The sequence below is a fragment of the Rhinatrema bivittatum genome, chromosome 19 (genome assembly GCF_901001135.1).
Source record: "Rhinatrema bivittatum chromosome 19, aRhiBiv1.1, whole genome shotgun sequence".
In the NCBI taxonomy this organism is placed as follows: Eukaryota; Metazoa; Chordata; class Amphibia; order Gymnophiona; family Rhinatrematidae; genus Rhinatrema; species Rhinatrema bivittatum.
In genome coordinates, this window is record NC_042633.1 from 5,630,271 (window position 1) to 5,648,038 (window position 17,768).

Here is a 17,768-nt window from a genome sequence, read left to right on the forward strand (position 1 = left end):
CTTCCATTTTGAAATCAACCTCTTTCTATGCCAAGCTGTACTCTGACTGCTTTCCGGCCTACCTGTCTTTTGTCAAGGATATTCTCACACTACAGTCCCTCGGGGTCCTGTGTGTAGTCTGCCTGTATCTGCCCTTTGTTCCATGTTGAACCGCTGTTTAGGGGTGAACCCATTCTAGGGAGTCCTTTTCTGCTCGTAGGAAAGGGAACTCTCCCCGGGTGTAGCCTGCGTTTTTCTCCCCTCCGACCCATGTTGAGCCGCTGTTTAGGGGTGAACCCATTCTAGGGAGCCCTTTCCTGCTCATAGGAAAGGGATCTCTCCCCAGGGCTCATGTTTGAATATTTGTTACTACCACCAAAATCGGCACCCGCAGATGCTCCACTCCACCCAGGCATAGTTCATCATGTTTCAGGTCCTAGCACTCATGTTAGACTCCCTGGTCCCTGTTTCAAGATGGGCTGGGTGCACAGCATGCACAGTTGACAGTCCCACCACATGCTGAGCCTCGTCTTGTCTTGCCTCCTTGTCTTTCCCTTATCAAACCACAGGGAACTGACTACCTCGGCTCTGCCAGTCTGTCTTGCCCCTATCAACTTTCTGCCATTCTGCTTTGCTGCCAATCACCAGATGACTCACTCAATTCCTTGTGGTGTCATTGCCACTATCATGGTTCCTCAGTGTGTTGGTGCTAGTGTTTCTGCTTGCTATGTTCCCCCTTCATTGTGCTGTAGGATGTCAATGCCACTTGTTTTACCGCTTTGCTTGTCATGCTGCCTTTGAGGGTTCATGCATCTGTTATTGGTGCTCTCTATTGAAGCTGTGGTGTGTTTTTGACACTCTTGCTGCACTCTTGCCACTTCTGGTACCCCTTTGCACCTTTACAGTGCCTTAGGCTATTCATGCCACTTTGGTGCCACTTTACCACAGTCTAAGTACCTTGGAGCTCTTTTGTTGTTGTGATGATTGCTCCCCAGAAGTTTCATCAAAATTGATAATAAAACCCCAATTCTGCAGCCAAAAATAGGCTGGAAATCCTTCCCCCATTGACTTTAATGGGAACCGGAAAACAAATTCACATATCAACGTATAGGGGGCGCCATATGTCCGAATGCAACGGAAATGCCCCCCGACGAATACGTATCACGAATGCAACGAAAATTTTGGCTGCACATCCCTACTGGATACAGCAGGAGGCAGCGGAGCTGGTGTGGGTTAAAGTGGCACCGACAGAGTGGTCAGTGCATCCTGGTAAATGGAGAGCTGGTCCATAATAGTGGCCAAGAGTTCCAGTGTACCCTGTTGATCTTGTAGCTTACAGGCTATGCCGGGGATGGTCTGCAGTGAAGTCAAGTTCACCAAATCCATGGCCTCAGCAATCTGATGTAACTCTGGACCCTTGCTCCGAGGCAGGAGTGGCTCTACCTGTATTGAGGAGCCCTGCGGATTCCCATCATCAGTAGGTGCACACAGGTGAGGCAGAGACCCATCTGGACCTTCACCTATACCATCCCTTGTTCCCTTCGGGTTGATCCTTTGGGATCCAGGGCCGGCAGGACTTAGGTGAGGTCTCTGATGATGGCAGGAGAGGTCCATAGGCAGGAGGCAGTCAAACGTATCCAGGGTCTAGGCACTGTCCAGAGGCAGACTGTGGTCAATTGTATCCAAGGTCCAGGCAGTGGTCAAAGCCAGGTACCTGTTCGAGGGAAGAGGCAAGGGATGGATAGGCAGGACAGGGAGGTAAGGTCAAGAACAGGTGGATAACAAGAATGGAGAGAAGCTGGACAAAGACAGAAGATAAGCTGAAACAAGACAGAAAAGCTGGGAAGCAATATACACTATAGAAGTGTTGCTAGACATGTTGCTGAGGCAAATTGTGCTTGGAGTATTGAATCTTTTTTAGCCCTGGTTGTTAACATCATCAACAGGGGCCATGGGGGATTTCCCACTGTGGTCCCTTTAAATAGTGATGAGAGGTGTGCATGCCTTCCTAGGGAAAGGTCCAACACTCAGAAGCATCCAGCCACTTGTGCTGATGGTGTTCATGGGGTAGGCATGACTGGTCTGGCTGGTGGCACTCTGCCATGCTGAAGAGCGGTGACTCGCCACATGGAGGGCTGCCAGCGTTGGCCGCATCCAAAGCCAACAGGGCCTAGCCAGGAAGGTGACTGTGATGATCCGTGGGAGCAGCACGCAGACCGTCAAATGTAACAGCACATGTCTCCATGCCAGGAACAGCAAGCAAGGAAATCTTTGGAGGCCACTGGGCCACTGGATGCTGCTTTCCCCTGAAGTACCATGGCTTCAACCTCCACCAGCTTTTGATGCCACCTTCACCTACAACTCCATAAACATAGAGGATGCCTCCACCTAAGTCTCCACCACCTGAGAGAATGTCTTATCTTCCTCTGGACACACAGATGTCTCGATCTGTCTTTGCTATGAAAGGTATGTTGTCTAGGCATGTGCAGAGTAAAAAAAAATTGTGTTGGTTCATTCATTCAGTTTATTTCAAATAAAGAAAAGTCATTTGTTAAATTTATTTCTTTATTTTGAATGGAGGAGTAGCCTAGTGGTTAGAGCACTGGGCTACCAACCAAGGAAGCCAGGATACAAATCCCACTGCCACTTCTTGTGACCTTCCATTGCCAGAGATACTAAGTTTGTCCTAAAATACTAAATTGCTCACAGTCTGAGCCTTCTGGGGCAGGGAAGTAACCATAGAACCTGAAGGTTAATCCACTTTCAAGTGTTGAAAAGTAGAATTAAAAAATATACAATAAATACATTGTCAATGGCAAAAACAATGCAGTCTATTGCGAACTCCTAAATTTGGCTTTTCTAATCATTTCTTTTTTTTTTTTTTTTATTTTGCATTTTCAGATATATACAATATCCAGAAACAATAGGAAATAGAGATTATTCAGCAATTTTTACATAAAGGAATCATACATCAAAAATGTCTCAAGTATTTAAATCTCTAATCATTAAGGTAATGGAGAGCCATAGATGGAAAAAAGGAAAAAGGAGGTCATACATAAACTAAATATCATAGGAACTGCCCACTCATAAGATACCAACCACCCCCTTTTCCCCCAGCTCTCACCTCATACCTTCCCATCCAGAAAACCCCTTAATTGTTCTGGTTCAAGGAATACATATTTTTCATCATGATATTTCACTAGACATCTGCATGGATACCTTAGTATTATACTAGCCCCGCTATCTATTACCTCTGATCTCATTGAGATAAATGTTATCCTGCGCTCGTGTCGAACGAACAATATCTGGATATATCCAGATCTGTTGTCCATGATACTGAATCATCCTATTTCTAAAGAAACATTTCAGGACTAAATTAATATGATATTCTAGTGCAAAGGAAACTAACAACGTTCCTCTTGTTAGAATTTCAGTTTGAGTTGACATCTCCAATAACTCCGTAATATTCATTAAATGTTGCTCCTGTGTTTCTGTTCCCTGCGATGTTATTGATTTCATGGATATGAAGAAAGCTTTAGTGATCACTGGATTAATCTCCTTAGGCATTTTAAGGCATTCCATCCTATATGTTTTAAACATATCCACTGACGAGATTTTTTTCAATTCTGGAAAGTTAAGTATCTGAAGATTCAAATACCGATTCTTGATGTTTTCAAATTTTCTCTCAGTGATATTACCAGTTTTAATTAAATTCGTTTGTACCTTTTCCATTGATGTTATTTTTTCTTGTAATTTCTCCAGTTTTTCCTGGTGTTGCTTAACAGTTTGTTAGTCTTGAGGAAAGCCTGAGTTAGAGTAGATATCGCCGACTCAATAGATACCAAAGCCGACCATACAAAGTCTAAAGTCACGATCAGGGGTTTATACAAAGAGAAAATAGTACCTGAGATTAATTTCTGCAGTTCCTGAGGCTTGCTGGTTTCCTCGATGTTTGTTGCCGGTACAGCCTTAGGGGGCCTGGGCGTAGACGTGTTTCTTCCCAATGGGTTACTCAGGTCTCCCTCGCTCGCCTCCTCTCCACCCTCTCCATGCAGATCTGGGGACACCGTTTCCCTCCTCCTTAATCTCAGGGATCACGTTAGTTCATCCTGATCAATCCCAGTCTCACCTCGTGACTGAGATGGCATGGCTGGGGCCCCAGGGCTCATCGAGATCACCTCAGCCATAGAGAAAGAACCGAGCTCCTGGATCTCTCTCTCAGCGGCCCTCGTTTCCGGTGTCTTTTCTAATCATTTCTAATGAAACTAGACATCATCAGAAGGGTGAAGGCATGCCAATGCATTAAGACTATGTCAGCATGGTACCAAAAGTGCTATGAAGAGTATGAGGACCCGCAATAGGGAAAAATGGAACAAAAAATGTTAGGAGTTCTCCAAGGCACAGAGGAGCAAAGTGGCAGCAAGAGTGGCCATAATACCCCATGGCTCCAAAAGTGGAGTTAACAACAGTGGAAATAACATCCCAAGGCTCTACAAGTGGGAAAAATAGCACCAAGTGTTGCAAGGACAGCTCAAAACACCATGAAGCGGGAAAAAAGCACCGAAAGAGGCAGAAAACCCACAAGACAGGGATAGAGGTTCAAAACAACTGAAAAAAATGCATAAACAGCCCAATACATTACAAGAGTGGCAAAATAGTCACCGAGAGGGGCAAGAACACCTTAAGACTCCAAAGGGCACCAACCAACTTGGTAGAAAGCCCTAGGCACTGAGAAACCTGAGAAAATCCCTAGATGAGGCCGGATGTCTGTTAGGATCGTGGACCCTTGGGCCGCCTGAGACGGCAGGTGTAGTGCTGTGGAACCCCACAGTGGGCGGCGCTGCTGGGAGGCGGCGGCACTAAGGAGAGACTTCAAAGAGGGCTTCACCACTGGAAGCCCGAGGTCCCCCCAGGAGGAATCCGTAGGGACCCGGGCCTCTTGGTCTTAGGTGGATCCTATGCGACCAAGGATTAGAAGAGCAGCCTGCCGAGGTATCTGACGATGAGAAGGTGTCCAGGAGGTCAGGAGAGACTTCACCCTTGGAAGAACGCGGTCCCCCCGGGAGGATCCCGTGAGGATCCGAGCGGCTGGGGCTTAGGAGAAACCTCCGGGCTGGTGAATAAGAAGAAGTACCTGCGGCAGTGGAGAGAGACGAAGCCGAAGTCCAGAACAAGCCAAGGTCGGGAGCCAGAAGTCAGATGTCGAATGCCAAAACCAGGGACGGAAGCTGAAGTCGGAGTCGAAGAACAAAGCAAGGTCAGTGTTGCTACTGTCGCTGCCCAATGTCTCCACCCCGCCCACCTTACCTCTGTGGTGACTCCCTCTTTGCTTGTTGGATGTTTGGCTGCCACAACGTCATCTTGCAACCCTCCTCCGGCGTCCCCGGACTGGCAAGACGCTGCACTCCGCCATGTTTCCCAGAAGCCTAAGGGAACGCCCGCGGCGTTGCCCCGACTCAAGTACCAGCAGTGGCGTGAACCTCAAGGGCGTCCCCCTGAGATGACGTCATCCGCACCGGATATTTAAGGTCTCTGAATTGCTAACTAATCGAGTTAGCAAGAAAGGAAAGGAAAGGAAAGGTTTTCTTACGCTCCTAACTACTCTGCCTCCTCGGAGTCACCAGGGGTACCCGCTCCTCGGGGGCCTCATTTCTCTTTTGCCTTTCAGGTCGCAGTCTGGAGCCAGTACTCGCTCCTCGAGGGTCTACGTTCTCAGACCTGCTTCTGAATACCACTTCTGCCAGGAAGTCATCGCTGCCTACAACACCTTTGAGTTACCATCCTACTCTCAGAGCTTCCCTGGAACCAGGTACTCGCTCCTCGAGGGCCTAATCCATTCCAGCTCCTGGGCTGCTTCTAGAGACTATTGTGTGAGTGTTACCATCAAGGTTCTATTCCTGAACTCTGCATACTCTGCCTTTTCACTATCTCAGTTTCTCTACAGCTCTGCCTTCCTGGGATCGCTGTTCCAGTATCTGAGGGACTACAGCCCAGCTGGGCTCTTCCAGCTCACTACTGCCACCTCTGGTGGTTCAATATACTGTTTAATAAAAGAACTAGTGTGTGTCTGTCTCCAAATTCTGAGCCTGACCTGTGGTCCCTCTCGGGATCTTTCCCCGGGGGCGTGGTCATCTGCCACCGGCCCAAGGATCCACCCACAACAATCGCAAACAATAACAGATTGCTAACTCCATGGTTCCGGCACAACTCAATGCCTTGCAGGCCATACCGGGCCTGGCCCAGCGCATTGTGGAGCAGCAAGACGCCTTGGAGAAACTTACTTCAGCATTTCATCAGCTACACACAAAGAAGGTTTAAGGCACAGCTTCCAACCATGAAGGTCAGTTACAAGAGGTAACTTTAAAGACTGCTGTAATACTGGCTGCTCCAATCCGCTTTTCCGGAGAAATCCAGAAGACCCGGGGCTTTTTAAACCAGTGCTGCATGCATTTTGCCTTACACCCATCATTGTTACCTACGGCTCTCTCCAAGACTACCTACATCCTTTCATACCTGGATGGTAGGGCCTTGTCTTGGCCATCTACCTTGTGGGAATGCAAGGACCCCATTTTGCAGGACATAGAAGGATTTATGGACTTGTTTAAATCTGTTTTCGAAGACCCTGCTCGAACTTCAGTAGCCGGTTCTACTTTGGTTGAATTGAAGCAAGGCAACAGATCTTGGCTGAATTTGCCATAGAGTTCAAAACTCTTGCAGCGGAACTCCGCTGGGACCCCAAATGTCTCAAGACTCTCTTTTGTAGAGGCCTGGAAACCTGTTTAAAGGACGAGATGGCTGCTCGCGAAACACCTGACTCGCTGGACGAATTAGTAGCCTTGGCCACTTGTATTGATCACCAGCTCCGGGACAAGGTGAAGGAAATCCGGCCTAAGGTGTTACCTGGGTTGAAACAGGCTAGTGCTGCATCTGCACCTCAGATGGTTTCAATAATCATTGCTGCTGATAAAGATGAACCGATGCAACTTGGTCATGGACGTTTGACTTCCAAAGAAAGAAGACTTCAGAAGAAGTGTGGCCTTTGCATGTACTGTGGTCAGCCCAGCCATGATGTCTCTACATGCTCCATTCATCCGGAAAACGGACGGGCCTAAGTCCTGTAGGAGGACTGTTCTTATGCCATACTGTGCCCTCTCCTCCGCTCTCTCTCCCAGTCTCCTTGATCTATGGACCGGTCACGGTTCAGACTCCTGCCTTAGTGGACTCAGGGGCAGGAGGAAACTGCATTCTCAGACATCTAGTGGAAGACTGGAGGAGTCCCCTCATCAAATTGAAAGATCCACTACTGAGTCATCATTTGAGGTGGGTTTTGGACGTTCCCCAGCACCGCCACTTCCACTGAACCTCGGTGACATCCCCAGCAGCTCAATCCACTGCTGCTGATATTCATAATGCTTTCCACATTTCACTCTGAAACCGCTCATACTTAGCGAATTCTCTTCCAAATCTCAAGACCCACCTCTCATCAATGCAGAAGATGACTTAGAATTAAAAGTCGAAGAGATTCTGGATGTTCGTAAAAGAAGCAATACTTTTGAATACCTTCTGAAATGGGAAGGTTTTGGCCCCGAAGAAAACTCTTGGGATCCTCAGACCAATATCCTGGATAAAGAGATGCTTCATCAGTTCCACATCGCGCATTCTTCGAAACCCAAGCCTGGTACCCGAAGAGGAAATCGCCCTTTGAAGGGGGGTACTGTTGCGACCGTCGCTGCCCGACGTCTCCACCCCACCCACCTTACCTCTGTGGCGACTCCCTCTTTGCTTGTTGGATGTTTGGCTGCCGCAGCGTCATCTTGACGCCCTCCTCCGGCGTCCCTGGACCAGCAAGATGCTGCACTCCGCCATGTTTACCAGAACCCTAAGGGCGCGCACGTGGCGTGGCCCCGACTTAAGTACCAGCAGTGGCGCGAACCTCAGGGGCGTCCCCCTGAGATGACATCATCCGCACCGTATATTTAAGGTCTCTGAATTCACTAACTAATCGAGTTAGCAAGGAACGGAAAGGAAATGAAAGGTTTTCTTATGCTCCTAGCTACTCTGCCTTCTCGGACTTACCAGGGATACCCGCTCCTCGGGGGCTTCGTTTCTCTTTTGCCTTTCAGGTCGCAGTCTGGAACCAGTACTCGCTCCTCGAGGGCCCACGTTCTCTGACCTGCTTCTGAATACTACTTCTGCCAGGAAGTCATCACTGCCTACCACACCAGTGAGTTACCATCCTTCTCTCAGAGCTTCTCTGGAACCAGGTACTCGCTCCTTGAGGGCCTAATCCATTCCAGCCCCTGGGCTGCTTCTAGAGACTATTGTGTGAGTGTTACCATCAAGGTTCTATTCCTGAACTCTGCATACCCTGCCTACTCACTATACTTAGTTTCTCTTCAGCTCTGCCTTCTTGGGATCGCTGTTCCAGTATCTGAGGGACTACAGCCCAGCCGGGCACTTCCAGCTCACTACTGCCACCTCTGGTGGTTCAATATACTGTTTAATAAATGAACTAGTGTGTGTCTATCTCCAAACTCTGAGCCTGACCGGTGGTCCCTCTCGGGATCTTCCCCCAGGGGCGTGGTCATCTGCCACCGGCCCAAGGATCCACCCACAACTATCCCAAACAATAACAGTCAGGAGCCAGGAATCAGATGTCGGATGCCAAAACCAGGGACGGAAGCTGAAGCCGGAGTTGAAGAACGAAGCAAGGTCAGGAGCCAGGAATCAGACGTCAGGAACAAGTAGGGACCGGGAAGCAGGAAGCACAACTAGCTACTCCGAAGAGTGAACCTCATTGCAAGGCGAGGGTTCGGAGAACATCACATCGGTTTCCATATAACATAAGGTAGCCAACTGGGCTTTACAATGAACTGATAGGCGAACTGGGTATCAGGGAAGGTAGGGGGAAGAAAACAAAGGTACACTGTACAAATTAACAAGCGATATAGTATGGATAGATATATACAATGAGGACATTATATACAGGTGAATTATTTACAGAAAGCATCTGGGGGGGCGTTATGAGAGGGGAGGAGAGGTTGAATACTTGGTGGGCGATGGGAGGAGGGGGAAGAAGGGGTGTGCTTAGGGGGGGGGAGATAGTGTAGGGAGAGAAGAGATAGTGTAGGGAGAGAAGAGGAGGGCTGGTGGGGGGAGGGGGGTGGAAGAGGGAGGAAGGTTGGGCTGTTCACGTGTAGGCTCGGGTGAAGAGCCAGGTCTTGAGGTTTTGTCTGAATTTTCTGGGGCATGTCTCAAGGCAGAGTTGGGTGGGAATGGAGTTCCATAGTGAGGGTCCAGCTAGGGATATAGCACGTTGCTTGGTGGAGGATAGATGAAATTGTTTGGGCGATGGAGTGTAAATATTTGCTGTGTAGTATATAATAAAGAGTCAAATTTAAATGGATTCAGATATGGTATAGTGTTTATTGGATTACCTCCATTTTCTTATGATAGAACTTTCTGAGTTTTGGTGTGTAAAAAGGTTGGCCAACTCTGGTGCTGTAGGTAGTTTAGCGAGAGGCATGAAGTGAGCCATCTTCGAGAATTGGTCGACCGTGACCCAGATCACGATCTTTCCATCAGAGGGTGGTAATTCCACAATAAAGTCCATGGATAGGTGGGTCCAGGGCTCAGTAGGTATGGGTAGCGGCTGAAGGAGGCCCCGGGGACGACCCTGCAAGGGTTTATTCCGGGCGCAGGTAGGACATGACTGGACATAGAGCCGAACGTCTCTCTTGACCTGCGGCCATCAGTAGAACTCAGTCAGAAGTTCTAGTGTCCGGGCAGTTCCTGGATGCCCTGCGGTCAGGGAATCATGGGCCCATGCTAAGATCTTCCTTCATGAACGAGCAGGCACCGCTGTCTTACCTGCGGGGACCACCTCGGATGTGGCTGGGTCCAGGATATATTGAGGTGGGTCGATGGTATCGTCAGTCTCCGTCGTACGGGAGAGGGCATCCGCTCGGACATTCTTAGCTGCCGGTCTATAGTGGAGGGAAAAATTGAATCGGATGAAAAAGAGGGACCAGCGTGCCTGCCATGGATTAAGGTGCTGGGCGCGGCACAGGTATACTAGGTTGTTATGGTCAGTGTAAACAACCACTGGGTGCTGGGCTCCTTCCAAGCATTGGCGCCATTCCTGAAATGCTAGCTTGATAGCCAGTAATTCTTTTCCCCTATGCCGTAGTTTATCTCTGCGGGGGAGAACATGCATGAGAAATAGGAGCATGGCAGGGATTTACCATTATTGGACAACTGGCTTAAAACGGCTCCGAATGCCATGTCGGAGGCGTCGACCTCTATGATGAATTGGCATTGAGGGTCCGGGTCCCAGAGGCAGGTGACCTGGAGGAAGGTGTTCTTTAGATCCTGAAAGGCTCGTACGGCCGTGGCCGACCAATTCCTTGCGTCAGCCCCTTTTCTCGTAAGAGCCGTCAGCGGGGCCACCATTTTGGAACAATGTGGGATAAATTGCCGGTAGAAATTGGCAAAGCTGAGGAACCGCTGTAGAGCCTTGACTCCCACAGAGGCCAATTGGGCGCCATGTAAAGAATTTTGAATGGAAGTATTGAGGCTTCTACCACTAGCAGAATTTAAAACCAGGGAATCCTGCTTAGATAAAAAACCCCACCTCCATTCTTTTCTCTACCCTTTCTGCCTAGAGACAAAAAGTTTATGTTCAGGGGTATGTGTTCGTATCTACCACAGAAATTTATTCACCAATTATTCATACAACACAACATGTAAAATAAACCAGTCAGTTTGTAATAAAAATATTTTCTTTATTTCAGATAAAGAAAGGTATGAATAAAAATCTTTAAATGACTAAGAAACACTTTTATGTTCAAATCTTAACTTTACCAGAGTATATCCTACAATCAATGTCATAGCCATTAATAAAGTAATTGAAATTATTAAAATCAGATAAATGTCAATCAATGTCATCTTTTGCTTAATTAATCAATACATTTCTAATACATCTGCCAGGCTAGAAACAATAGCAATTTAAAGGTTCTCATATACTTGAATAAATGATTATATATTTACCAAATATCTGAAGCACCCTGCTCTGTGTCTCTCTAATCACGTGCAAAGAAAATCAAAGTAGCACTCCTCTTTTCCTTCTGACTGCTTCAAGTTTTATACCCTTAAAACTCTTTGATTTCTTTGATCCAGGGTAACTGTATCTTTTCTATCAATACATCATTTCTAAAAACCTTGACTGAGGTTCAATTAATTTTTCCATATCACAATATTAAAATTTAGGAGTTATTCTTACCCTGTTTAAAGCTTTGCCCATATTCGATCTTTAATTTGATGCCAAACTAACAATCTTTTAGTCTTTTTTAGCTTTCTTTGTAGTTCTGAGAGAAAAGCTTTTGCACTCCCTTCTATCCCAGGATTCACGCCTGAGTGACCACATGTTTTAGGATGCCCAAGGCCATAAAATGCAGACTGCTTTCTTGCTTAGAGATAAGCATTAGGTGCAAAACAACTTTTCTCAAGGTCTGAAAAGGGGGTAGAGAAGAATGCTGTTTGCTACAGTTTTTTCAGCACAGGCCTTGACTAAAGTCATGGCTTTTAAAAGTAAAGGCTTATGGGTATTAATGCTAACATGTCTCTTTATGGCTAATTGTTTACTGACTTCACTAAATATAAGTAATTATCAATAAAGCACAAAATATTAAAATATTTTCTGACAGGCGGACATGGCCTGGGTCTCCGGGAGTGATAGCGGGTAGACCCGTCCTCGAGGGGGTGTGGTGCCTGGGATCAGGTTGACCGCACAATCGAAGGGCCGATACTCAGGAAGTAGTTCGGCTTTCTCCTTCGAGAGTATGTCTCGGAAGGCGTGGTATTTGGGCAGTAGCGCTAGTGGTATTGTCAAGAGCAGTACCAGCAGTCGAGGCCGGGCAGACAGGCACCCATTAAAGCAGGTTGAGCCCCAGGACATAATCTGGAGGGAGTCCCAACTGATCACGGGAGAGTGCTTCCAAAGCCATGGCAGACCTAACACGACTGGATGTATGGATTTCTCCAGGATGAGGAACGAGATCTCCTCGACATGTAGGAGGCCGGTGCGTAGCATTAGTGGCTGAGTATGAGTGGAAATGTTCCAGGAAGTGGAGTTCCCTGGATCGAAGACACTCGTATGGGGGGTTTCTGAGGTTGGACCCCAAGCTGGAGTTGCTGTACCAGGTCCTGGAGGATAAAGTTTCCCCTGGCTCCGGGGTTTCCATCCGGGAGAATCAGAGTTACTGGAACGGTACATGGGAAGGTGGAGGTGGTGTTACCTAGAGTTAACTCCCCGACTGACTCTAGGTCAGAGCGTTTTCCTGGACACTCGTGACAGCGGGCAAGGAAATGTCCCTTGCCCCCGCAATATAAACACAGGCCCTGGGACCGGCGTCTTCTCATCTCCTCTTGGGACATTGGACCCCAGCCCAACAGCATGGGTTCTGCATCGTGTGGCCCCGGGGAGGCAGGAGGGGAATGCCTGGTTCGGAGAGGCATGGTTCCGGAGCCTCCGAGTCCCCGAGTGGCATTGGATGCGGCGGTCTACGCGGCCAGCCAGGTCAATAAGATCATTCAAGTCATCTCTGGCTGCCAACTCGTCCTGAAGTCATGGAGAGAGCCCCTCCAGGAATATGCCGTGCAGGTTATCGCTTCTCCAGTTCAGCTCGGCATCAAGGGTCTGAAACTCTACGGCGTACTCCGCCAAGGGACGGTTACCCTGCCGTAGCTGGAGCAATTCGGACGCGGCCATGGGTCCGCGGGGGGGGCTCGTCAAAGATCCGTCGGAAGGACGTGATGAACTGAACTAAGTTGCTTAAGCGGGGATCCTGACGCTCCCATAGGAAGAGGCCCAAGCCAACGGCCTCCCATCCAACAGGGAGATAATGTAGCTTGTTTTGATATGGTCTGTGGGAAACTGCGCTGGTAGCAGGTTGAAGAGGATATAACATTGGTTCAAAAATCTGCGACATAATTTCGCATCCCCTGAGTTCGCATCCCCTGAGTTCGCATACCAAGATTTCGAAGAGGGCTTCACCACTGGAAGCCCAAGGTCCTCCCAGGAGGAGCCCATAGGGACCTGGGCCTCTTGGTATGCGAAGGTGCTGGCATCTGTATGGGCGCAGACGGTCCCGCATTAGGGATGGCTACCGGTACTGGGGAACCGGAAGTGGCGGCTCCTTCCACCTGGTCCACTAACCTCTGCACAGTTGCCATCAGCGAGTCGAGAAAAGGTTGCTGCTGTTGCAACCTTTGTGCAAGTCCCGGAATGGCTTTCAAGGTCGAGAAACCCGCCAGGTCCATGGCCTTGCAAACTGTTAGGATCGTGGACCCTTGGGCCGGCTGAGACGGCAGGTGTAATGCCGTGGAACCCTACAGTGGGCGTCACAGCCAGGAGGTGGCCTGAGGAGAGACTTCGAAGAGGGCTTCACCACTGGAAGCCCGAGGTCCCCCCAGGAGGAGCCCATAGGGACCCAGGCCTCTTGGTCTTAGGTGGATCCTATGCGACCAAGGATCAGAAGAGCAGCCTGCCGAGGTACCTGATGATGAGAAGGTGCCCAGGAGGTCAGGAGAGACTTCGCCCTTGGAAGCCCGCGGTCCCCCCGGGAGGAGCCCATGAGGACCCGAGCCGCTGAGGCTTAGGAGAAACCTTCGGGCAGGTGAAGAAGAAGTACCTGCAGCAGTGGAGAGAGACGAAGCCAAAGTCCAGAACAAGCCAAGGTCGGAAGCAAGAAGTCAGATGTCGGATGCCAAAACCAGGGATGGAAGCTGAAGCTGGAGTCGAAGAATGAAGCAAGGTCAGGAGCCATGAATCAGACGTCATGAACAAGCAGGTACTGGGAAGCAGGAAGCACACCTAGCTACTCCGAAGAATTAAGCTCATTGCAAGGCAAGGGTTAGCTGTGACTGCCGGGTATAAATAACCCGGCAGCATCTGACGTTATCAGGAGGCTGTCTTCAGTTTTCCCGCGCTGGCCCCTTTAAATCTAAAGCCCCTGCGCGCGTGCACACGCACGCTCCTAGGGGGCGGGGCCAGCAGCGGATCGTTGGGAGCCTGAATGTAGGTGTGTTTCTGTGAGTGGAAGCCTGTGTGTGTGTATGTATGTGTGTGATTGTGTGAGTGTATATGTGTGTATGTGTGCATGTGAGAGTGTGAGCCTGGATGTGCATGTGTGTGTGTGAGATATTGGGAGCATGAGTGTTTTTGTATATGTGTGAGAATAGGAGCAAGTTTGTGTGTGAGAGAAAAGAGACAATGAGAACCTAGGGGTGGGTGTGTGTGTGTGTGTGTGTGTGTGTGCGCGCGCGCGTGTGAAAGAGTGGGAGCCTGCGTGCCTGTGTGTGTGAGAATGGGAGCATGGATGCAGATGTATTTGAGAATGGGATACTGGGTGGGTATGTGTATGTTTGTGTGAGAGAGTGGGATCCTGGTAGTGCGTGGGAGAGCATGGAATCGTGTGTGGGGGAGAGCATATGAAGCAGTTACTGTCCTTAATAAAAGGCTTAGGGATAACCTGCACAGAGATGCAGTTACTGCCCTTAACAAAAGGCTTAGTGATAACCTGCACAGAGAGGCAGTTACTGTCCTTAACAAAAGGCTTTGAGATAACCTGCACAGAGAGGCAGTTACTGTCCTTAACAAAAGGCTTAGGGAAAACCTGCATAGAGAGGCAATTACTGTCCTTAACAAAAGGCTTAGGGATAACCTGCAGAGAGAGGCAGTTACTGTCCTTAACAAAAGGCTTAGTGATAACCTGCACAGAGAGGCAGTTACCTTTCCCTTATCTGCAAAAACTGACAGTGCAAAGGTGTTATTATCTTAAGAGAACCCAGCATGCAGAATGCATTTGTGTTTTGCATTTTCTCAGCCCAAAACACCCCAAAATCTCCATTCAGCACATTCCATAGTTTATCTGGTGAGAGGAAAATTGCAGGACTATTTGGCCAATTGAATAGGCATTTTTCTAAAATATCAGGCAAGTACAAGTGCAAACTTCCTTTTACCAGCATGAATTGTGACTAATCTTTTAATAATTGATTCCAAAATACTACAGCACCGTAAATTCTATAATATTCTAAGCTACAGAATCAAAGAACCCCTAAATATTAATAAATGTATTAATTCACGGACCTGAAATTGAAGCTATCTGTGAGATAATGAATACATATTCTCTCTTCTCAGATATGGATGCCTGTACAAAGTGCCCAGAGGACAAATGGTCCAATCAGAAGAGAGATGCCTGCATTCCAAAAGTGATAATTTTTCTGTCCTATGAAGAACCTTTGGGGATAGCTTTGAGTCTAATCAGCATTTGCTTTTTTCTCATCACTGCTGTCATTCTGGGAATCTTCATTAATTACCAGGACACTCCCATAGTGAAAGCCAACAACCGGGAACTCAGCTACATTCTCCTTGTTTCCCTCATGCTCTGCTTCCTCTGTTCCTTGATATTCATCGGCCGACCTGAGGACATAACCTGCATTCTCCGACAGACTGTCTTTGGGATCACTTTCTCCATCTCTCTCTCCTCCATCCTGGCAAAAACCATCACAGTGGTCATGGCCTTCCAAGCCACCAAGCCTGGAAGCAAGTTCCGGAAATGGATGGGTTCCAGGGTCTCAAACTCTATTGTCCTTTCCTGTTCCCTTCCTCAAGCCTTTTTGTGTCTTGCCTGGTTATGCACTGCTCCTCCTTTCCCATATCTTAACATGCAATCAGAAACTGGAGCAATACTAATTGAATGTAATGAAGGGTCAATAACTGCATTTTACTGTGTTCTGGGTTATCTGGGACTTCTGGCTGGTCTCAGCTTCTTCATAGCTTTCCTAGCAAGAAATCTGCCTGACAGCTTTAATGAGGCTAAGTACATCACCTTCAGCATGCTGGTGTTCTGCAGTGTTTGGGTGTCCTTCATCCCAACGTACCTGAGCACCAGGGGCAAGTACATGGTGGTGGTGGAGATATTTGCTATCCTGGCCTCCAGTGCTGGACTGCTGGGCTGTATCTTTATCCCCAAATGCTACATTATTCTCCTGAGGCCTGAAAGGAACAACAGAAAGTACCTAACAAAAAACCAGAATGATTAATATCTGTTTCAATCATTGAAAAATTTAATATTATTTGTATTATTTGGCCAGTTCATATTGACTGATCTGTGTTTTGCCCAGAAATGCATCACTGATCCAGAGCATAGTTTTTTTAGGGATGTGAATCGTTTTTTGACGATTTAAAATATCGTCCGATATATTTTAAATCGTCAGAAATCGTTAGAGCCGCGATACAATAACAATTCCCCCGATTTATCGTCAAAAAATCGTAAATCGGGGGAAGGGGGAAGGGGGAGGGGAAGGGGGAGGGCGGGAAAACCGGCACACTAAAACACCCTAAAACCCACCCCGACCCTTTAAAATAAATCCCCCACCCTCCCGAACCCCCCCCCCCCAAATGCCTTAAATTACCTGGGGTCCAGCGGGGGTCCGGAACAACCTCCTGCAGTCGAATCGTGTTGTCTTCAACCGGTGCCATTTTCAAAATGGCGCCGGCCGTAGACAACACGATTCGACTGCAGGAGGTCGTTCCGGACCCCCGCTGGACTTTTGGCAAGTCTTGTGGGGGTCAGGAGGCCCCCCCAAGCTGGCCAAAAGTCCCTGGGGGTCCAGCGGGGGTCCGGGAGCGATCTCATGCCGCAAATCGTTTTTTCCGTACGGAAAATGGCGCCGGCAGGAGATCGACTGCAGGAGGTCGTTCCGGACCCCCGCTAGACTTTTGGCCAGCTTGGGGGGGCCTCCTGACCCCCACAAGACTTGCCAAAAGTCCAGCGGGGGTCCGGAATGACCTCCTGCAGTCGATCTCCTGCCGGCGCCGCCGGCGCCATTTTCCGTATGGAAAAATGATTCGCGGCAGGAGATCGCTCCCAGACACCCGCTGGACCCCCAGGGACTTTTGGCCAGCTTGGGGGGGCCTCCTGACCCCCACAAGACTTGCCAAAAGTCCAGCGGGGGTCCGGAACGACCTCCTGCAGTCAAATCGTGTTGTCTACGGCCGGCGCCATTTTGCGCCGCCATTTTGAAAATGGCGCCGGCTGAAGACAACACGATTCGACTGCAGGAGGTCGTTCCGGACCTCCGCTGGACCCCAGGTAATTTAAGGCATTGGGGGGGGGGGTTCGGGAGGGTGGGGGATTTATTTTAAAGGGTCGGGGTGGGTTTTAGGGTGTTTTAGTGTGCCGGTTCACGATTTTCACGATTTTAACGATATTTTAAAAACCCAAACGGCGACGATACGATTCCCTCCCCCTCCCAGCCGAAATCGATCGTTAAGACGATCGATGACACGATTCACATCTCTAGTCTTTTTCATATTTATATTAAATTTAGGATATTTTGTAAATATATTTTGAATAAAACTTTTTTTCTCATCTAGGAGGATGTGATCACCATATTTGGAATCATTCTGTACTCTATTTATACAATATCATTTTAGAAGTTGTCACCACCATTCACCACACATTTTACATTTTATGCAGTATAAATCTCTTTTTGAAGACCTGTATGAGAAATCTATTATTGAATAGAGATGAGCTTCGTTTTTCTGGCTCGGGTCGGGTTTCGGTTCAGGCGCTTCGTGGGAGGGATCGGGATGGTGGGGGGTATAAGAAAGTAAAATGTAAGGGTTGGGGTAGGGGTTTTTTTTTGTTTTTTTTTGAATAAACGTGCCCCTCCCCCCGCACTAACCTGAAAAACGAATTTTCCCCGAAGCTCGGGGAAAATCC

The 17,768-nt window shown here is 48.4% G+C and overlaps 1 protein-coding gene across 1 annotated transcript in view; it reads left to right on the forward strand.

Annotated features, from left to right (window-relative positions):
- Positions 1 to 16,256, forward strand: part of LOC115081088 (vomeronasal type-2 receptor 26-like) — a 122,639-nt gene extending 106,383 nt beyond the window's left edge. The window contains exon 8 of the mRNA XM_029585598.1: positions 15,179 to 16,256. Coding sequence (XP_029441458.1) covers positions 15,179 to 16,083 — 905 coding nt within the window. The 3' untranslated portion in view covers positions 16,084 to 16,256. The remainder of the gene's footprint in view (positions 1 to 15,178) is intronic.
- Positions 16,257 to 17,768: the final 1,512 nt, after the last annotated feature.